This window comes from Heloderma suspectum, chromosome 1 (genome assembly GCF_057233095.1).
Source record: "Heloderma suspectum isolate Gila_16-S chromosome 1, 16-S_ref, whole genome shotgun sequence".
NCBI classification, from domain to species: domain Eukaryota; kingdom Metazoa; phylum Chordata; class Lepidosauria; order Squamata; family Helodermatidae; genus Heloderma; species Heloderma suspectum.
In genome coordinates, this window is record NC_139458.1 from 253,661,242 (window position 1) to 253,683,437 (window position 22,196).

General features: G+C 45.4%; 2 protein-coding genes across 25 annotated transcripts in view; one reads left to right on the forward strand and one right to left on the reverse strand.

Annotated features, from left to right (window-relative positions):
* Positions 1–6,042: 6,042 nt before the first annotated feature.
* LOC146358962 (uncharacterized) lies at positions 6,043–13,164 on the reverse strand. The gene is made up of 3 exons (XM_084810074.1): positions 13,117–13,164; positions 11,089–12,258; positions 6,043–6,585 (listed from the first exon to the last, which is right to left on the reverse strand). Exons 1-3 carry the CDS (start codon positions 13,162–13,164, stop codon positions 6,358–6,360), a joined length of 1,446 nt encoding a protein of 481 aa, XP_084666200.1. The 3' UTR covers positions 6,043–6,357.
* TASP1 (taspase 1) overlaps positions 10,866–22,196 on the forward strand; it is a 116,685-nt gene continuing 105,354 nt past the window's right edge. For 4 of the 24 annotated variants that reach the window (XR_014786335.1, XM_084824587.1, XM_084824601.1 and 1 more), the window contains exons 1-4: positions 11,715–14,303; positions 17,690–17,757; positions 18,930–19,013; positions 19,589–19,657. Coding sequence is in view for 20 of the 24 variants with exons in the window: in XM_084824587.1 (XP_084680713.1) it covers positions 14,159–14,303; positions 17,690–17,757; positions 18,930–19,013; positions 19,589–19,657 (366 nt within the window). In the remaining 4 variants the exon portion in view is untranslated. The other 20 variants (XR_014786336.1, XR_014786324.1, XR_014786331.1 and 17 more) reach the window with 18 other exon arrangements.

Genomic DNA, 22,196 nt, shown 5'->3' on the forward strand with positions numbered 1-22,196 from the left:
TATTCCAAGGCCACCGTTTTCATTTCTGCTCCTACAAATAATTCCCAAGATGAAGAATCATAATTTGGGTGTGTTGCGAATCAGAGAGTGGCTTAGTGTACCTTGATGAGGCCTGTAAGGGGAGCGTACGTTGTTCTCTCACTGTGACCCTCATCAAGAGAAGCTGACTTCCAGGAGGGTTCTCATGAACAAAAATAGTAGCATGAAAATTGAGCTTTGCCTGTTGGCCTGTCAGCAGTTCAGTGGTTTAGGGGTTTCATGCACGCAGCCGTTCTTGCTAATGTCAGTGGACGGATATAAAGGAGAACTCCAGCCTCAAGCATTTTGATCTTTTGGGGTTTGGCCCATCTCAAGCTAGAATTGCGAAAGCGAGGGGAGTGCAAGACCACATTTGACTTAGAAAGTTGTTGCCATGCTATGGTTCGTGCACTGGAAAGAATAGTGAGTGGGTGTTAAACAACTGGGAGTTATAAAGAATGCTATTTAGGCTGATCCAGGGAAGCGGGCTGAAGCGTTTTGGTCATGTCAAGAAGGTGATTAGTTGAAGAAAGCATTTTGTACTGGCAGACTATCAGGAAAGGGACTCTTTCATGTCAAGGAGAAGGAACAACTCTGAACAGACATGCCCTCCAGGCTTTTTAAAACTGCTGGAAATGATCATGTTTTGCTTTTGGTAACAAGTGGGAACACCCCCGCTCCAGCTGAATTTGTGTGACTTTCTTCATTTCATTATATTTGTAGCCTGTCCCATCCCAGGAGGGTTCTACTTTTAAATTAACATGCAAAAGAAAATCCAACCAAATTTGACAAAACTAAAACACATGTACAAAAACTCACACCCATTCAAAACTTGCCCTGAGTCCACCAGAGTATGGCCACAGCAGCACCCCTTGCAGTATGTCTCATTGCTTGAGAGCTCCTATTTGCACATTTCCTGTACATGTGTGATGTGTCTGGGCCACAGTACTCCAGAGGGAATGGGGGGAGCGGGGGCTCACATAATTCTATACTCCTCCATGCAAAAAAGGATTCCTACATATAGAAAACAAAGGGAGACATAGACATACTCAGGGAGTAGCCAAAGCTAGAATTCTTCTAATTGCCAGTAGTTTTGTATGTATGGAGAGCAATTGATCGCTTTATATATGGAGAGCAATCAACCATGTGAGCTGCCAGATGCAGTCTATAAAGCCCAGATCCACCTCACTGAGAACTTGCCTCACGGACTCCTCTTCCCCTTAAAACTGTGCACATGGTCAAGCTTAAAAATAGTGTTGACTACTAGGAGTGAATTTATCTGCTAATAGTTGGGCAGCGTGCCACTTGAAAAGGTGCATTGCTGCAGCAGCTCGTGAACTTGTGTGTTCGGTTCAGCATGATCTTTTGCTGCTCGAATGAGCACATTGTTGTGGCTCCTTATCAGTGAAGGACTTATGAATTGACACAGGAGTGTCGCTCACAGTGTCTGTCCAAAGATTTGTGAGGGAGATGGAGGAACGTTTGCATTACTTTAAAGAAAGACACTTAACCCTAACCTTTCTGCAAAGAAACCTAGACAACGTAGTGCTTATCACAAACAGGTCTTGGGATGGAGAGTGCATCACCAGGGACATCTCTGTCTGTCTGTCTCTGTCACAATTCCCTTAGCTCCCACTTCACTTCAATGCCCAAACATACACAGATGAGAGGCTTCAGTCTACAGCTTTTAATCCATTACTTCACAGGGTCATATAGATGCAAATTCTCAGAGAAACTCCCCGTCTACAAGGAATGCCTTCAGGGGATCCAAATGGAATTTACGAGAGTTGCCTGCCATTTGAAGAGGGAGGCGGTCTCGCTGGGGGGGGGAGGTCCCTCTCTTCTCGTGATGCCTCTAAGTGCAGCTTCTCATGCAAGGCCAATCAGGTAGACCGTCTAAGTTCCGCCCCTGCCTTCTCTCTCTTTGCTCTGTGCCTGTGCCTGGCATCTATAAGGTCAACCTCCTGTTTGCTGCCTCTCACGGGGTGGGATGGGGTGGGGTGAGGAGGGACGCTCAAGCTCAGCCATCTGTACGTTTGTAACCTGAGAAGCAGGCCTACTCATATCTGGACTAGCCTGGGAAAACACCTCCCCCATGTCTGATGGTTCTCCTTCAGAATCTGAACTGCTATCCCACTCCCTGTGCTCAGAAATACCCCTGCCAGTCACACACACACACACACGCAACTCATGCACAGCAGTTCTTTGATATGGTCACTACTTAACTCTTCCTCTTAAAAGTTCCAGTTTCACTGCAATCACTGCTGTAATATATTTCAGAACTGTAGTGGCCCATTGTCAATTTTCTTCAGTGAAGACCACTGCGTAGAGCACGATGGGTGATGTTCCTTCTAAGCCCTCACTCACCTTCTCACCTTAGCATTTGGTGTCTCTGTGAATGTTCTATTTATTAGCAGAAGTCACTGAAGCAATAAAACAAACACATGTTGGAAAATGGAAAAAAATAGTGTCCCATTGCCACAGTGAGCCATTGCTCATGTATGGCGTGATGTGTGGAGGCCTCTGTCCCAGGAAGCAATTTATAGCAGTCTTCATATGACAGCTGTTTCCTATCTATCTATCTATCTATCTATCTATCTATCTATCTCAGATCCCTCTTGGGTCACTGGGAAGATGCAGAAAAAAATATTTAGATTTAGAATGTAGATTTTTTTAAATCTTGGGAACAAGCTGAGCCTGTACAAAAGTGAAGGACTACACTTAGGAAAATAGGACGTTGCTGAGTCAGACTTTGGTCTGTCTGGCTCAGTATTGATTACTCTATTGGCATGGTATTTAAAGCCACTATAATAGATGTTCAGATAAAATCTTACTAAAAATCCAGCATGATTGTAATAGGAGAGTCAAGGAATCTGTAAAGGGCCAAAGGAGCTTTGTTTAGAGTGTTGAAGCATTGCTCAAAAGAGGGAAACTAAAAGATGCACAGACTCTGGCCAAACAGATGTAAGTTGACAACAAGGCAAGTAATGAAAGAATGTGAAGTACATATTGCTAAAAACATGAAAACAAACAATCAAACACTATTTCAAAGATATCAGAATGTGGAAGGCAGTTGGGACTGTTTGTTTATTATTTACATGTATTAGGGTGCAATCTTATTAATGTTTAGGCAGAAAAAAGTCCTAAATTCCAGCATGGAGGAATGCTGGGAGTTGTAGGACTTTTCTCCCTCTAAACGTGCATAAGATTGCACCCTTAGGGCGCAATCATATGGAGGTAGTCGTCAGCACAGCACCTGAACTTGGAGGCTGACAACTATCCAATGTAGGGCGGCTGGAGCATGGACGCAATCTTCACCTCCAGGCTCTGGCCGCCCTGTATTTTTGGCTAGACATACCATTTCACCTCTCTAGTTGGGGAGCTTTTTTTTTAAATTAAATTTACTAATCGCCCATCTGGCTGGTTACCCAGCCACTCTGGGCAATGTACAACATACAATAAAACAGTATAAAACAATAAAATTATACAGTAAAAACATTTCCTAAAATACCCTAACCCACCCCAAATGCCTGCCTGAACAACCACGTTTTTAATGCACGACGGAAGCTCATTAAAGAGGGGGCATGGCGGAGTTCCCTAGGGAGGGAGTTCCACAGAGTGGGGGCCACCACAGAAAAGGCCCTCTCCCTCATCCCCACCAGTCTAGCAGTCCTGGATGATGGGACAGAGAGAAGGCCATCCGAGGCTGATCTTGTTAAGCGGCCTGTCTGGTGCTGCTGGAGGCGCTACTTAAGATAGGCTGGGCCGAAACCATATAGGGTTTTAAAGGTCAAAACCAACACCTTGAATTTGGCCCGGAAAACAACTGGTAACCAGTGCAACTCCTTCAGCACTGGAGTGATGTGATCTTGCCGGCGGCTGCCTTTATTCAGGCGAGCCGCCGCATTCTGTACCAGCTGCAGCTTCCGAACCGTCTTCAAGGGTAACCCCACGTAGAGCGCATTACAGTAGTCTAAACGAGAGGAGACCAGGGCATGTACTACCGATGGTAGCAGATGGTCAGGAAGGAAGGGGTGCAGCCGCCGTATCAGACGGAGTTGATACAGCGCTGTCCAGCTCACAGCTGACACCTGAGCCTCCATGGACAGCTGGGAGTCCAAAATGACCCCCAGGCTGCGGACCTGGTCTTTCAAGGGTAGCTGTACCACATTCAACACCAGGTCAACATCCCTCAGCCTCCTCTTGTCTCCCACCAAAAGTAGCTCGGTCTTGTCAGGGTTCAGCTTCAGCTTATTCCTCCCCATCCAGCCACTCACCGTCTCCAGACATTTGGACAGGGATTCTACGGCCAACCTTGGTAAAGATTTGAATGAGAGGAAGAGCTGCGTATCATCCGCATATTGATGACACTGCACCCCAAACCTCCTGATGATAGCCCCCAGCGGCTTCACATAGATATTAAATATCATCGGGGAGAGGATGGAACCCTGTGGCACTCCACAAGTAAGTGGCCACGAGTCCGAAACCTCCTCCCCCAGGGCTACCCTCTGGTACCTGCCGGAGAGGAAGGACCGGAACCACCGCAATACGGTGTCTCCAATGCCCAACCCCTCCAGGCGGTTCAGGAGGATACCGTGGTCAATGGTATCAAAAGCCACTGAGAGGTCGAGGAGAACAAGGAAGGAGCATTTACCCCTATCCAGAGCCCTCCTCATATCATCTACCAAGGCGACCAAGGCCGTTTCTGTCCCATGCCCAAGCCTGAAGCCCGACTGAAATGGGTCTAGATAATCAGTTTCTTCCAAGTGTGCCTTCAACTGCATCGCCACCACCCGCTCAATCACCTTGCCCAAAAATGGCAGATTTGAGACTTGGCGAAAGTTGTTCAAAACTTGAGGATCCAAGGAGGGCTTCTTTAAGAGCGGTCTTATCACTGCCTCCTTGAGGGCTGATGGCATCACTCCCTCCTCAAGGGAGGCGTTCACCACCGCCCTGATCCCCTCACCCAGTCTCTCTCTGCAGCCCATAATGAGCCACGATGGGCAAGGATCAAGTAAGCAGGTGGTCGGCCGTACAGATGAAAGCACCTTGTCCACTTCATCAGGAGGAAGAAGCTGGAACCGATCCCACAAAACCGGTTTGCCACAGGCCGCCTCTTGTTCACTAACTGTATCCACAGCGTGCAGAGTAACACACCTAATCTGATCAATTTTATCTGCAAAGTGCCTTGCCAAGGCCTCACAGGAGGCCTTAGAATGCTCCAGTGGTTCCGGAGCCACAGGACTGACCAGGCTTCAGAGCGGGGGGTGGGAGGGGAGGCCACATGGTGCATAAGAAGCTGTGTAATGCAGCTTCTGCTGTCTCCTCCCCTCCCCACCCCTGGGACTGCCCCCCCTTTTCCCCATCTCCGCACTCTGTTTCCGAGCATGGAGATGTAGCCGGCAAAGAGAGGACTGCGCTGGCTATGAGGGGGAGGGGAGCGTAGTTTCTGGGCTCCGAGGCCAGAACCTCAGAGCCCAGGCACTGAAAAATTTTATGTCCCCCAGATGCTGTCTAGCGACATCTCTACATTAAAGAAAAAACCCACAGTCTTACCAGGCTTTCTTTGTTGTGGAGCCTTTCCGCATTTACCACGGGCTCCCAGATGGTGTGACCACGTGATTGCTGAGAGGGGAAGTTCGCAATTTTCAATGTTCCATAGTTTTCAATGAAACAGCACCATCTAGTTGCTGTTTAATAGCACAATGCCGACTTTACACACAGGGGAAAACCACCGATTAAATGTTAATATTTCATTATCTCTGGATCTTTTTAATGTGGAATAACCGGGAAATACCACTGGATGTGCCCTGGAGGTTGACAACGTTGTGTAAAAGACCCGTAAACTTCCATGAGTGGCCGATCATGAGTGCAAGATAAGTGCCTCGTGTAGAAATGCTCAAGGGGACATAGGATTGCTCCCTCTGTTGCTTATCAACCCAGTCCTCTAGGCAATGGACAAACAATTGCAACAACAAATTATAAAAATTGTATTACAAGCAATGCAATAAAATACCATAATAAAATGCATTATCAGCACAGAGCATATAGCAACACATAGAGTGAGTGACAACAGTCCCATAAGTTGGGGTGGAGTGTGTGTGGGGACAAATAAGCAAACACTGTTAAAGTAGAGACTAAAATAGCATTTTATTCTTCATTTTTATTTTATTCTTTTTTATTCTATTCTATTCTTATTTTATTTTATTCTTATTTTAATTCTTCAGCAAAGGCGATCGTTACCTTGTCGTGGTGCTGGAGCTTGAGCACCTCAATGCCGTCATGAGCTAAACCGTGAAGGGACACCCAAGACGGGAAGGTCATGGCAGAGAGGTCAGACTAAATACGATCCCTGGGGAAAGAAACGGCAACCCACCCCAGTGTTGTTGCCATGAATGGAACTAAATGGATCAGTACAACCAGAGATATGTTGGTATACCATGGGAAGATGGGACTCCCAGGTCGGAAGAGGTGACGGACTCGACCTTGGGGGAGCTGGGGGTGGCGACAGCCGACAGGAAGCTCTGGCGTGGGCTGGTCCATGAAGTCACGAAGAGTCGGAAGTGACTGAACGAATAAATAACAACAAAACAAAATAGCATTAATATAAAACTTTTAAAATAATAAATTTGGTGTTTAAGAGATATTATAGATATTAAAAATATCAAAAGACATTTAAAAATGTTAAAAGGCTTGGGTGAAGAAGAAGGTATTTGCCCGGCACTAAAACGATGTTACTGTATTCACCAAGCAGGAACCTACAGCTCCCTACAACTCTAGGGAGCATGTTGCACAGCTGTGGGGAGGGGGTATTGAAAAGACTCTCTCTCACTGCCACTCTCAGATAGAGGGGACACTCAGAGAAGGGCATCAGTCGATGGTCTTAAGTGTTTGGCTATGTTAAGACAACAAAGGTGTGAAAGGATTACTTACTGAAGGAAGATAGGGAAATTGCAGGGAAATGAAATAAATTCTTTGCACCTGTCTTCAGAGCGGAAGATGTTAGACTGAAACCTACTTCTGAACCCTGTTTTCAGTGGGTTGACATGAAGGTCTAGGATTAACTGGTAATTTAAAAATTGCCTCTGCCAACATGTCCTCTTTTGTACAATTATAGGTATAGGAGCTTGACTATCCTCCTTGGCATCTCCTCACCCCAGAGAAGGCAAAAGATGGTCATACAGGGTCAAACATTTAAAAGTGGGTCCCACTGTTGTAGACAGTGGCCCAGTTCACATATACTCAGAAGCCACCATGGGTGAATTTCCCCATGGGGCTTTTTGTTGTGGCAGCAGCCACTATTCTGAATATTCAGGTGTGGCAGGGGTGCACCATAGCTTCTCATTACATGCGAACCCAGCGAGGTTGGGTTGTTTGGGTGGTTGACAACCCACCTGCACCCTAAAAAAGCCCATGGGTTCTAGGTGGTTTGTTAACCACTCCAGCAACCCACCCTCACTGGGTTCACACATAATGAGAAGCTATACCCCCCCCCCCCGGTTCATCCTGAACATTCCAAATGACAGCCACCGCCATGATGAGAAGCCTCGTGGGGAAATTCACCCATGGTGGCTTCTTGTTACATACAAATCATGTCAATGTGTCCTGGATCTAAAAAGGTTGGAATGTAAGTTCCGCTTCTGGGTGAAGAAGGTGGGTAGTTAATCTTCAGGTGCAGAAATGTTCACATTGCATTTTTTTTGCACGTGGCTGATATCTCCACATGGGGCATCAGTGGGTGTTTGTACTGCTGTCTCCCAACACTGAGCTCATATTCCAGGCTAGTTCCGCACAACTTGTGTGACGTCACCTATTGGCTTTCACAGCATGTTTCCCCTCCCATCATCATTGCCCTTTCTTTGTCTTTCCTATCACAAAGCAGAAGGACAATCCTCCAAGTGTAAGCTCCTCTCAACACTCCTCATGATTGGTTCATCCTCCCACAAAGATGTGGAACAAGCCAAATCACTTGCACACCCAATTTAAAGGAATGCATCACAGAGGGTGGTTCCAGATATAGGACTCTTAGTACTAACAATCAAAAGACATTGTATAGGTATTTCATCTGTTCTTTCTTCATTTATTTTTGGGTTTTTTTGGAAAAACAAAGACAGAAGAGGCAATGGGAAAATACAGCAGGGCTACAAATGTCTGGACCCCCTGTAGAATTCCCTGAAAGAGGCATGGCAATCACACAATAAAAGCCTTATCTGGAAGCACAGAGAGATATGAAAAAGTGAAAAACATCTAATTGTTTAGAATCTAGGTAGGTAATTTCCTGGCTTACAATAAAAAGTAAATTTTAAATGTATTTTGAGGCAGAAGTGAAAACAGCCCATAGAAATCAATGGAGAAATCCAAGGTTTGAACACACGCGTGGTTGTGCAAGGGCGTGTCCACCCCCAAACAAAAGGTGGCAGCAAACAGAAGAGTTCATGTTCTTTCTAAGTGAGGTCTTATTTCAAGTGAGCAATTTACGATTTGTTAAGTTTTTCAGCTTGTGGAAAACAGTGCTGCCAATATAAATTCCGAGGCACTCCATTATCCATAGACTGTGGGTAAAGGGTGGCTTCAGAGATTGGTGTACAACAGCCCTACAGTGTAGTTTGATCTGTATATGGCACATTGGGATCAGGCTGAGCATGAAATTGCTTTACAACAACTCTGAAAAGTGTTCTAGTGGTATTATTACCCCATGACAGTGCTGGGGGTTAGGCTGCAGCTAAGAGTAGTTTACAACAATCCTGCAATGTTGTCCAGTGGTGCTATCCCCGTGTTGCATGTTGGGGTAAAAGAGTAGTCTACAACAACCCTGAAAAGTAGTATTCATTTATTATACCCTTATTGCAGGCTGAGAGGGTAGCATGTAACAGCCCCGCAGTCTAGTCCAGTTAAAATTGTAGGTCTGAGGCAGCTGGATCCTCAGCCCCAACTCCCCCCATACAAAACAGATTGCAGCAAAGATTAGTCTACTTAAACTGCCCCCTCAGACTTCTTTCCAGGCCAAATCCAGCCCTCGCTATTTGCACGCTGCTCTGTTGAATTTTATGCAGACTGGTTGAACGTTTAAGTGTTCAAAAAACTCGACAAAGTAGCGTTTTCACATGAAGTAGGACGTGAGTTGGGAAGAGCAGGGAAGGACTCTAGTGTTACGTTTTGTCTTGGGGGGGGTGGGGGGACACCTGCTGGCTGATGAACTCTCGAACTTCTCCACTGATTTCTAAACTTAGCTCTCACTTCCACTTTAGGAGAGAAAAATAAACACATAGGCCTAATCAAACCGGAAATTCTGGGTATGTGTCTCTCTAAACTTTTTATATCACAGTGATTTACACTTAATTGTGTACATGTACTTCCGGTCCCATGATAGTCTCTCTCCCCCCCCCCCCCCCGAACGCTACAAGGCATCTTTCCCAAGGGACCCCGCCGTCAAATGTTGGTCCATGAAGACTTCGGGTTCTTGATCGCAGTTTGTAGAATTCTCCAGCTGCGGGGTAAGAGAAGAGAAAGTAATGGAGAAGGGACATGTACACACGCGATGCAGGCAAGGCTCGATTCTCCGCAGACCTCATGACGAGCAGACATTCAGCGGGTGAAGATGCGGTGATGAGTAAAGCTTTGCTGGGCTAATTTTTCACCAGCTTTTGATGCCTCAGGAGTGGAACAGGCTCCCTGTCTTTGCTCAGATGCTTTGAGCAAAATACTCAGAGCTCCCGTTTTTAAAGCAGCCGCGTGCCCTCCAGTTGTGTTGGACTACAACTCCCATCATGCCCAGATGACAATTTGGGTACTGTGGGAGTTGTAGTCCAACACATTTGGAGGGCGTGGGGCTGGGGAAGGCTGTTTTAAACGCCATGCAAAGCAGGAACTCAAGGACAGTGGTCTTCTTATATATACATATATATAATTAAAATTTTATTGTAAAATCTCAAGAAAAAAAGTCTATTTTATGGAAACACAGGTGCACCTCCTGAACTGATGTGGTCTTTTAAAATGTACAGTTTTCCCCAGAAGTCTAGTGCTGTGTCATGTCAAAGAATATGCTCAGAGGCTCTCAGCAAGCCTTTCCTTGCAGGCTCGCATAAAACCTCTGCTTCAGTTCTGACAGGGTGCAGCCATCCCCATATTTCATACATTCCCTCCCACCTGGCTTGACTGCAGCCTCACAGGCAGAATCCCATCTATGTTTACTCAGAACATGGCAGGGGGCCGTAGCTCAGTGGTAGAGCACCTGCTTTGCATGCAAGAGGCCCCAGGTTCAGTCCCCAGCATCTCCAGGTAGGGCTAGGAAAGAATCCTACCTGAAACCTTGGACAGCAGCTGCTGCCAGTCAGTGTTGACAGTACTGGGCTAGATGGACCCAGGGTCTGACTCAGTATAAGGCAGCTTCCTATGTAGAAGTCAGTCCCTCTGTGTTAAGTGGGTCTTACTCCCTGGTAAGTGTGCTTAGGATTGCGGCCCTAAGTCGCTGTTCAACCGCCTTCTTTTCATTTTGTGGCAAAGTACGTGCACTTCTCTTCATGCTATTTCTTCTTGCTGCTTGGGTCCAGTCTCCTTTTATTCTCTCTGTCAGGCAAATCATGAAATCTGGATCGGGAATCTCTGCAATGTGGTCTAGTGCTTTTATTACCCCCTATGACAGCGTTTGGGGTTATGCTACAGCTAGAAGAACAATTTACAGCAATCCCATAGCGCTGCCTGCCTTGGGCTAAGAAGAGGCAGGAGTTAAGCACAGCATTTCCAAAACTCAGAATCTTATTCCAACCTGTATCGATCAGATCCATAGACGGCGGGGTCCCTTGGGAAAGATGCCTTGCAGCGTTCGGGGGGGCGGGGGAGAGACTCTCACCGGACCGGAAGTACATGTACACAATTAAGTGTAAATCACTGCGATATAAAAAGTTTAGAGAGGCACATACAACTCGAATCAAAAGGGCAGTGCATTCCGATGCGTGTTTGCTCGGAAGGAAGTCCCACAGTGTTCAGTGGCGTTTACTCCTCCAGGTAAGCGTACATAGGGCTACGGGCCTAAATTAGTTTTTTAATCTCTGCTGTTGCCTTCCCTCTCACCTGCAGCATCAACAGTCCATGGACTTTCCCCACACGGAAATGCATCAGAAAAACACCCCCTGGGGCCGCGGAGGCTGGGGGCTCCAATGCCAGCGGGCAATGCAGCCACTGCGGCTCAGGCAGAACTCCGGCGGAGCGGCCCACGGTGCTGGACGCATTCGGGGACTCGGGATCAGCACCCGGATAGCTCCTTCTGCCTGGTTCTGCCTGAGCCCAGCGCGGATGCCCCGCCCCACGGACATCGGAGCCCCCGGCCTCCGCGGCCCCTGCGCCTCTAGCCCGCCGGCCGTCTCCGCTTCTTTCGCCCTTTAGAAGCGTTTGAACGCCGATTCCGGGGAACGCGCGACAAGACAGCGCCCTCGCCACCCCGCCGCTTCCCACGACCGATCCCGCGGCGCTTCCGCCACTCCCGCCCCGCACATGGCGGACAGGTTCGCATCGGAGCCGGAAGCGAGGGCGGCGCAGAGCGCTTGCTGGGCTCGCGCGTGTGTGCGGTGGCGGCTTTTTTTTTTTCTTTTTTCTTCTTCTTCTTCGGTAACGTCGCTTTGCCTCTCCCTCCTCCTCGCCGAGGCGCGCGCCCGACCGGCCAACGGCGCCCGGCCGGAGCTGGCGGGTGAGTGAGCCAAGGCCCCCGCCGGGCGCGCGCCGGCGCTGCGCGGTGCGTGACGCCACGCGCTGACGCGCGGGGCACGCTTGTGACGCCGTGAGAATGCGACCCCGGCACGCCGGTTGCCTGGGCACCCCGTCGTAGGGGGGCAGCTCGGCCGCCTGAGGCTCGCATCCTCGGAGGGCGGGGCGAGTCGGGGACCCCACCGGGGTGCTTAGGGGGCAGAACCCGGCTGCGAGGGAAGGCGAGGGTGGAACCCCGTGGTACAGCCGATGGCTAAAGCTTTTGAGCCGCGGCAGACCTAGCTTTCCCCCTGGGTTCCCTCTCCCAAGGCTCCTCTCCTCCACTGGGAATGCCAAGAAGGAGGCCCAAGCCCTGAGATCCGGGGCCACCCGCTGATCGCTGGCAGCGCTGCTCCTGGGGATGCAGGGACAGGGGCCGTGTTGTCCCAGCACACGTTGCTTGGTCTCGTAGCGATGTGTGGGTGAGCTCTTCCCTTGCCCGCATCCAGGCTTCGCCTTACGAGGATGGTGATGTTGGTTCGTGTTTTTTCTCCCATGTGGCTAAGAAGCGTTTTAATGTGAAGATTAATGTGGGACATCCTCCATCGGCTGCGTCTGCGCGCGCTTGCTGATTAGAATCTGGCTTCACCCCTTTTCCCTTCTGATTTTGAGTAAGTCAGATTGCTGGGAACAAGTTAAGGGCTTACTGATCTGCATTAAGCTGGCTTGGGTATAAGTGCTTGGTGGTGGTGCTGTGTCACCGTCCTCTGGTGGTTTTGACACACTTAACGCCACCTCTCCTGAGCCGGTGTGTGATTATTCTGAGACTTACTATCCAGTAAATGCGTGCAGGATTGTAGCCTTAATAGGGACTTAGTTTTGCCTACAGGGGGAAAATATGCTGTAACTCACTTGTAAATAAATCTTTCATTGTGCCTGGGCTGTCACTCCAAGCTCTGCAGATTGACAGTTCTTTCAAATAATCTGTAGAGCAAGTTGTGGCCCTGCAGATGTGTTGGCGATCAGCTCCCGTGATCCCTCACCGTTGGCTATACTAACTAAGGCTGATGGGAGTTGTAGGCCAAAATATCCTGAAGGCCATAAATGTTGCCTAGCCCTGGCTTAGGGGTTTCTGTTGCCTGACAGTTTAAAGCTCAACAGCTGTGGATCCTTGCTTCCAGGTGGACAGCTACTAATGCTACTATTTCAAATGCATTTTGCAGCCATCCTGTCTTCCCCTTGTGAGCAGATATTTGTGGTAAGAAAAAGAAATGGAAGAAGTGGTGGGAAAACATAGGAAGGTAAAACTCTGTGTTTGAGGCAGAATGATTGCACAATAAAAGCTTTGGATGGAAGGAGTGGAGAAGATAACAAGTGGGGCCTGCAACAAAGTGTTGCTTTTAGGAGCTGGGTACATACTGCAAGTGCTCTTGTTTGGGACTCCAGACATCCTGGAACAGCAACCATGTAGTACTATTTGAGCCTTATGGGAGGGATGGAGTTTCAGGATGGAGGTGGGGAAAAAAAACTTATTTGGGGGTAGTTCCATGTCATTTCCCAGCTGATAGTTTCTCAACCATCTGAGTTTGCTATTAGAGGAAATGAAGATGCTCTGTCTGCAAATTACATTCCTTTCATAAGAATTGTTAAACTTATGGGTTTTCTGTGGAGGTGCTTAAACCCTGGCTGTTTTCTGTTAGCTTTTTTTAAACTTAAAGACAAGCTATTAGGTACAGTAGAAAACTCAGTTATGGGATATGTCTGTTCTGTACAGTTTTGCTAAATATGAAGGCTGTTACCTGTCATTTCCTGCTGCTGTTTTTGATACTGAGACACCCCTCCCCCCATATCATACATTGGGCAGAATCCAACAGGGTGCTTACACTCCAGCCGATTCCCTTATGCCCCACCAATTCTGTTGCACACACCACCCCCACTGCTTGTGCAACAGTGATTTAACACTTCCGAGGCAACCCAAAATGAGTGGAAACACTTCTTTCTGGAAGAAGGCAGGTTGGTGGCGCTCGCATAAGTGAGCTCTGCCTAACCTGCCTCCTTCTAGAAATGAGTGTGTCCGCTCATTTTGGGGCTTCCTTCAGGAATCGCTAAATCATAACATAACACTGCTTACATAACACTGCTTACACTGCTTACAATGGAATCGGCAGGAGCCACTGCTTGTAGGAGGGAATTGGCGGGGTGGAAGGGAATCGGTGGGGGCAGAAGAGTCCCACTGGATACTGCCCTCAGTAATGTGTTATTGGGTGGCTTCTCTGAGTAGTGTGTGAATGATGTGCCTTCATAAAATTATTTTGCATGAATTCGTTCGGAGGTAAAAAGGAAATGTTATAGTATATGCTTATGCTTTTGGTTTTGGTTTTGGTTTCAGGAAGAGTATTCTTCTGTATTTTCCCTTGGATGGAAGCATGCTCTCTTCCACAGAAGATGGTAACCTTGAAGTATGATCATGGAAAAGGGGATAAGCTCAGTAGAAGTTCTTCCCTCCAAATCTTCTCAGGCTACTGCAGTAAGAGTGATGGTGAAAGACCATGAAGCAAAGCAAGCTCAGAAAGTGAGACGAGTGGGATTTGTACTTGTACATGCAGGTAAAGACATAACGTCTTAATCAACAGTAGGTGGGGTGTGCCATAGCATACTGGTATATGATATTTGGGGAGAGATGGGGAACATGAGTAAGGGAAACTTTGGGAAGAAATGGATAAGCTAAAACCTCTATCTTGGGATACATTTTCTCTGCAAACTCTCCCTGGGCTATGGGTTTGAATTATAGTCTGCTCCTTCTTTGCTCCCATTCATGTCTATCCTTTTTATCCACTTCCTCTTCTTTAGAGTTGGAAGTACAACAGATAGTCCTCTGCACTTCTCATTTGACGTCTGATTTTAAGGCTAATAATCCTTTCTTCTGGCTTTGAAAAGTGATCTCCTGACTTTGCCTTTGTGCTAGTGTCTTTCAGTTTCACTGTGACTGACAATAAAGTTGCTTTTAAGAATCAAGATACATTTACTAAGACAGGAGCAGGGAACCTTGCTTCTGTTGAGGTCCACATTCTCTTAAGACAGGGGTGACAATTTCAGGAGGTCCAAGGGCCATCCCCCCCCCCACCTTGGCTGCTGAAAATGGGAGGAAACCCCCCTAAAAATAAAAACAAAATGGTGTCTGGAGCTACTACAGAGTGCCCAAATGGTCAAAATTAGCTTGTTAGCAAGTTAATTTTGACCCTTTTGGTGCTCTCTAGCAACTCCAGAAACCATTTTGCTTGATATATATGTGTTTATATATAAGATTTCGGGGGTGGTGGCAGTGCCTCACTGGCTGTGAGGGCTGCATGTGGCCCACCCCTGCCTTAAGGGTAAGCTATTGGAGGTTGGATGCCAATTGTGGGTGGGGCCAGAGCCAAAAGTGGGCAGGGCCACCCCTTCTTTATCTTTTTCTGTAACTCCCTTCTCTTTATGTCTTCCTTCTTGCTCAGCAGGCTTCAGCAGAGGAATAGGTTGCTGTTGCCCAGAGGGCTTTTGAAATGAGGCTGAGGGCCACAGGTTGCCCACCCCTGGTTTAAGGCCTGGCCTAAGGACATCTCCGCTTATAAACATATCAGCTTATAAACATAACAGCAAACTTTGCTAAATTTAAGCTAGGGTCTTATTTATCATCTGATTTAGGTTTTAGATCTCTTTCTAGCTGCTCTAGCTTGGCAAAGTTTCTTAACTCTTAATTAGTTCTTTTGCCAGAAAGTTAAGCAAAAGGTGCCTGGATCAAAACTTGGCTCCAATCTAGTGTTCTACCATAAATGTTGGTAATCTGAAGCATTTCAAGTGTTCTTGCAGTATGATGTGCATGAATGCAAATATTAAAACATATTTAGGTGGCGGTTTTTGTTGCAAAGCAGTGGGACATGAAGTGGGGGCTTAAACAGTGGGTGAAGAATCTTTGAGATTTATGAAATGTGGCGATTATGGAAGGTGGGGCCACCTTTTGTTCTGAATAACCAAGCATCACAGTGGATTTTATCACTAAGATCTCTGGCATGGTTCCAAAGGGCATAATGCAATGAGACAGTCCATTCAATGCAAATAGTGCTTTTTCATTGGTGGGAAAAGAATTCCAGGCAGTTCTAAAACGCCATTTGACAATAGGAGCCCCATGCATTCAGGGTGCTCAATTGCATTTTGGACATTTAAGTAAACGCCAACAGTTTGAGCTCATAGGTTAGGACTGGATAGAACTGAGTGATCTCCAGGGTAATCTGTTAGGAAGAGATGTAAAATTTCTGGAAATTTTGCGGACATGGAAAAAACCATTATTTCCAGTTTTGGGGAAAAATCGGAAATTTTGGAAAAATAAGCAATACTTATTGTTTTAGCGCTCTTTACAGATCTAAAGTCATTTTGTTGCTTTAAGACAGCCTTCCCCAACCTGGTGCCCTCCAGATATTTTGGACTTCATCTCTCATCAGCCTCAGGTAGCATGGCCAATAGTCATGCTGGGCACTGTAGTCCAAAACATCCAGAGAGCACCAGGTTGGGGAAGGCTGCTTTAGGAATATAAAGCAGCCTTTCTGTTTCTAAAGTTATTTTATGTTTGACTTACTTTGCTTATACATTTATCATCATTTTAAAACTTTTAAAAGTAAAACTGTTAGTAAATTTGTAATTATTGTCTGAATAAATTAGAATTACATTAAATGACTGCTACAACATCAGAAACATAGGACTGTGTAGAACAAAAGCTGTGAAGAATGCACATTTACTGTCAAGAATGCACAATGGTGACTCTACCCACATGTTGGGAAACAGCATTAATGTCTATCAGTACTGTACTTTAGATCAATAATTTTAATAAGGAATGAAAGAACTAACTATGCTGGGAATCTTACAGAAAGGATTAAAAATGTTTTTCCCCATGGCTTCAATATTTCTAGACATTTTACATCTCTAGTCTTTCTATAAAAGTGTTCTTATTACATAGTGTTTAGAAATTCTGTGGGGAGTAAAGGCTGGGTAACAGTATATACAGTAAATACTTTGTCTTAAATTCTAAAAGAAAATATTTCATAATCCAAAGCTGTTCAATTTTTCCAATTTGGGGGGGAGGGAGGACCCGGGGGGTGGGGGGGAGCAGAAAGAAACTGGGTTCCCCCCCCCATTTTTTTCTGGGATTTCACATCTCTGTTAGGAACTGAAGGAGACATAAGACAAGCTGCACCACTTTGTAGAGGGCAAAATATTTTTCTAAAGAGTAAGACAGTGCAGAAATACATAGGGATAAATTCCAGATTATCCCAGTGCTCTTTATATGTTGATCTGTCTTTAATTTGTTCTTTCAAGAACTTCAATTTCTGCTGTACGATGCAGAGGGAATAAAGTGACTGCATTGAACTAAAATTCAGGCATCGGTGACAAGGGTGACATCACAAGCTTTTGTTTAAAATGTGACGCATAGCTACGTAGACTTCTTTTGGTAGGTGTCTGTCTGTCATCCTTGTGGAGGTAAAGGAAGCTACCATGTGGGTCTGTGTTCTGAAAGGGGCAGGTATGATTTCCACAGCAGTTACCTTCCTCATTTCAAAACAAATGCTGTATTGGGCCCCTTTTACATGTGTGTCCAGCTGTGTGGGAGCTGCATCTGGGTGGTGCAATCCCACTCTGCAAGGGTAGGCATGTGAACAGTGGGTGTGAGGGTTTCTCCTGCAGTTGGAACCCCACTGCAAGGTGGGCGCTAATTGAGTGCTAACAACCCACCTGATCAGGGATTGCACTATTCACATGCATTCTCCTATAGTGTGGGATCATACCATGCAGAGGCAGCTCCCACAGTGCTGGCAGTGTGTAAAAAGGGGGCTTTAACTGGATGTTGATTAGTAAGCTTCTTACAGGAATCAGGTGTGCTATTTTGGGGGGAACAACTTTAGAAAAAGATTGTTGTATCTGCTTGACTTACTTTCCTCCACTTCTAAATCTTCCTTGATATTAGGTGCAGGGTATCATTCTGAATCCAAAGCCAAAGAATATAAGCATGTGTGCAAAAGAGCCTGCCGGAAGGTAAGAATTTATCAGTTTGCTACAAATGCTTTCAGTTGACTTTTAGTTATCAGGAATTCTGAAAGAATTTGGTGTCTTTTTAAAATAAAATAAAATGAAAGGTGGTTTTCCAGCTTAACAACAAATATTATGTATTTACTATTTTGAGACATACAGATATATTTCTTTACAAAGTAAAGCAATTGAAATACGTAGCTGGTTGAACATAAGAACAGTAAGGTTGCCTGTGTGTATATGCATATGAACGCAAAAATATGTCATCAGCATGATGTCAGATTTGAACACCTTTAAATTTGGGTGAGTTATATTTTCCCTCAAGCAGTCCTGATAAATTTGTTATCTTTTGTAAGAAAAAAAATGCTACTACGGTGCAGTGTTTTTGTTATGTTGAAACTCTGGGCTGTGGGTTTGGGCCTGTTGGTTTTGATAAACTTTGAATTTTCACACAGTACCATTTTAATGGCTCTACTTAGGCTGCAATCCTATACACACTTACCTGGGAGTAAGTTCCGTTGAACTCAGTGAGACTTACATTTGAGTAGACATGCATAGGATTGCACTATTAACCATTTTACTTTGTGATTTCCACCATGTGTTTGGTACAATATCTGACCTAGATGGTGTTGCACTAAATAATAGTTAACGTACTTGCTTCTTGAACTGTGTTCCAGCTTCAGGCTTAGCTGTACATAACCTGTCTTAGTTTTTAGGTCTTGTGGTTTCTGCCTTTATGGTATCATTTCATCTTATTTATTTATTTAGAACAGGAGTGCGGAACCTGTGGGCCTTCCAGATGATTTTGGACTCCAATTCCCATTGGCCTCAGCCAGCATGACAAGTTGTAAGAGATGATGGGAGTTGTAGTCAACATCTGGAGGGCCACAGGTTCACCATCCCTGACTTAGAATCTGCTTTGACTAAGCCATAAAAATGTTTCCCTGAATTAAATAAAGTTCTTGTATTCCTTTCTGGTTTGGGCTTTTCTTGAATGGATGGTGGGAAGGAATTCCCAAACTGGGGAGCAGCATTTGAGAATACCTTCTTGCGTGATGTGGTTAGGCGACTGCTCTCAACAGTCTGTGGAAATCACAACAGGATGTGAGGTAGGAGGTAGTCTCTAAGTCATTCAGAACCATATAGGTTAAAACTGGCACCTTGAATTGTGTCTTCAGTGCTATAGGAAGCAAGTGCAAATACTGGAACGCTGGCGTAAGATATTTGCAGTGGGAACCCACCCCGCTCCCATCAACTTCTTGGTTAGTTTTAGCTTTTGTGCTTGGAAAGCTTGGACTTTCACTTGGCTGTCTGTTCAGAAGGTAATGCAAACAAAAGTCTAAACTGAAGGCAAGCCATATAGCATCTTTTCTGCTGAAGTGTGGGGTTATGTTAGTTCAGAGGATTCACTGAGGAAACCTGTTTTAGACACAGAAGTGTGCTTTTATTAGATATCCATAATTAGTCAATAATGAGAAAGTAAGTTTCTGCTTTGCTTCCCATTTCATATAATGAAAGGGAAAACATTTCCATTTGTTTATGCGTATATGGTAGCTTTGGCGTTTCCATGTCCTTAGAGCTGTTTTAATGTGTGAGGTATATGCCTTTTCAGAATGTGGTCATCGTTCTTAGATTGTATGGTTCCATGAACTTAAGAATAGCGAAGTAAGTTCACAGTTCCTTCATTCTCTGCGTAGACCCCCTACACACTTCTGGAAACTTGTTTGAGCAACATCTCTGTTTCAGGACCAAGTCACTCACCAGGAATTATGTATAGAAAATGTAGTATGTAAAAATGAAGAGGCAAAACTTTATACCTAAAAATTCTGTCTTCTAGGCAATTGAAAAGCTACAGGCTGGGGCTCTTGTAACAGATGCAGTGACTGCAGCGCTAGTTGAACTAGAGGTACCTACATTTATTCAGGCATTCACTCTTTGGGTTGCAGTTTGTTGACCACATTTCTGTTAATGCTGACCTGTATTAAATGTATTAACTTGGCACCCCATACTACGAATCTTTTCATATGTAAGAGGGCACATTTGGATAAAACTCTGGGGTTCTTCATTTTCTGTCTGCTTGTTACTGTTCATTATCACTGCAGGTTTTTTCCTTCTGTGGAGAAGGAAGGTGGCTGGCTGATCACTTTGAGTTCATTTCAGCTTTTTGTTTTCTCTTTGGCAGTTAGGATGTGCTTCCCTTATGTGAGCTTTAATCCTGGTTGGGGAGCCTCTAGCAGTCCTAAGTGTATTTTCTAGGAAAAAAACACATGCATTTATCTTCATGAGATGAAGGGTCATGCCATATTAAAACACTAGATTGACCCCCTAGGTAAGAGCCGGAGCAGCTAACTAATTTTGCTACTTTAAAAATTGCATATGATATTAAATGAAACAAATTAGGTAACTTTAAAAATTGTAGTAGAGCTTCCCTTTGATTATTAATTCCTTTCAAGTCACTCAGAAATATCAGTGGGTGACAGCAGTGGAACTAGAATTGCTCTGTGGATTTTATTGCATCTGTAGAGAGTCCCTGTGGTGGTGCAGGGTGAGGACACAGAGTGAATTAGCCCCTAATCTAATGGCCTCTAATGTCAATACTTAGTTACTTAACTGCAATTTCCCAGGAAGTGTAATTGCTTCCCTGATTTCTAAAAACCAATCTTTATTTGTTTATTAACAAAATGTCCATCGAATGACTGCAATGTGTTTGGAAATGTAGTGTTAGACGTGAGATGGGCTGTAGGTGGGTGAGTGTTCGAGGGCCTGTCTTCCCTTCCCAGCCAGCTTTGCCCATTTTTCTTTTCCTTGGCCCCTGCTTCCTCACTCTCTCTATCCTTTGGAAATCCTGCCTGTTGCCTCACTTGTTCTCCTGTATTGGACTTCACCTCTTTCCCTTCAGTCTTATTCAGCCATAGCTCACTTCTGTGGCTGTGGCTGTTAAGGGAAAAGCAATGGCTGCTGATGTCACAATCCCCAGCTTTATCTCATACTTCTTTGTATGCCTAGCAACCCACACACATAAGAAAGGGCTTTGCTCCAGCTTTCTTTCCTTTAGCATCTCATTTCCTTAACATTGGGGTTCCCCCCCCCCCCCCGGCAGGTCTTTTTGTTTGTGCCTTTAAATATGTTCTTGCAGGCTGACATGTAACAGTTGTATTGCTTTGAAATATGAACCATGGCGCAGCTTGTCCTTTAGTCCTCTGAATTTTCAAGCATTCAGATACAGGAAAGACACAGGGAGTGGATTGGTCTATGGCTGCTGATGTCACAATGGCTCTTAACCTAGCATTGATTGATTGATTCTTTTTCTTATGGCTGTTCCTAGGGGAATGCAGCACTTGTGGGGCTGTCTCCCAAGTGATGGCTTCCCCAAATCCTGTTTACCATGTTTCTGTTCCTCTCAGCTTTCTGATGCTCCCTCTTCTGCTTGTGCTGTTGACACTGTTCAGGAGGAACACCTGGAAAAGCTTATAGACTTCTAGGACATTATTACAGTGATTATTATTTTTATTACTGTAATTAACAGCTGTCATGTACTTCTAATAACCCTGGGAAGCGGGGTAGGCAGGGAGACTTGCTCAAGAGGATTTGAGCCCCAGTCTCCCCAGTCCAGGTCCATCACTCCATCCACTGCATTATTTGTTCTCATAATAATGCTGACAATGATCTCAGAGCATGGTCTGAAGGTACATGAAACAATCTTGCTGAAGCTAAGTTAAGCAAGTCTGGGTCTGGGAACCCTATTTATGTTCTTTTGAGTTCCGTCATGGAAGAAAGGTGAAGTGTAAATGAAATAACCAATACATCTGCTTTTCAACCTGGTTGGGAGCTAGAGAGGGAATGGAGAAGCTGGCTTAAGGAACTGATAGTAATAAAGGGGCACAGATTGGAGTGTGGAGTTATGAAAGGGAGTGGGGTGAATAGGGACTGACTCAGGCACTATGTTCTTTGACCACTGGCATAAATATTGTTGCCCAGTGTGAACCTTTGAGCCATAAATGGAAGAATATTGACCCTTTTAATAGCCTTGCATTACATGTCATTTCCTTGCAGATGGGCGTTCTTACTGCAGTGGAGGGGTACCAGCAAATGGTATGTTGCACCAGGCTGAAGTGAGAATAAAATATATTTATTCAAAAATAAATTAATAAGCATGACAATAAACATCTGGTGCATGATTTACATGAATATTTAAGCTGTGGCTTGTTAACTTGTCTGAACCTTGGCAGCGGGGGTTGCGCGAGGTTTAAACAATCCTCGCACAACCCTAGAGCAGGCCAAGGGTTATGCCCATGGGCGCCGCCATTTGCGTACGTGCTTTTTTTCCCCCCCAAAGTCACCCGTGATAGGCTACGTAACGATTAACGTAGCCTATCACGGCTGACTTTGGAAATCTAGCAGTGATAGGCTACGTTAATCATTACGTAGCCTATCACGGGTGTGTG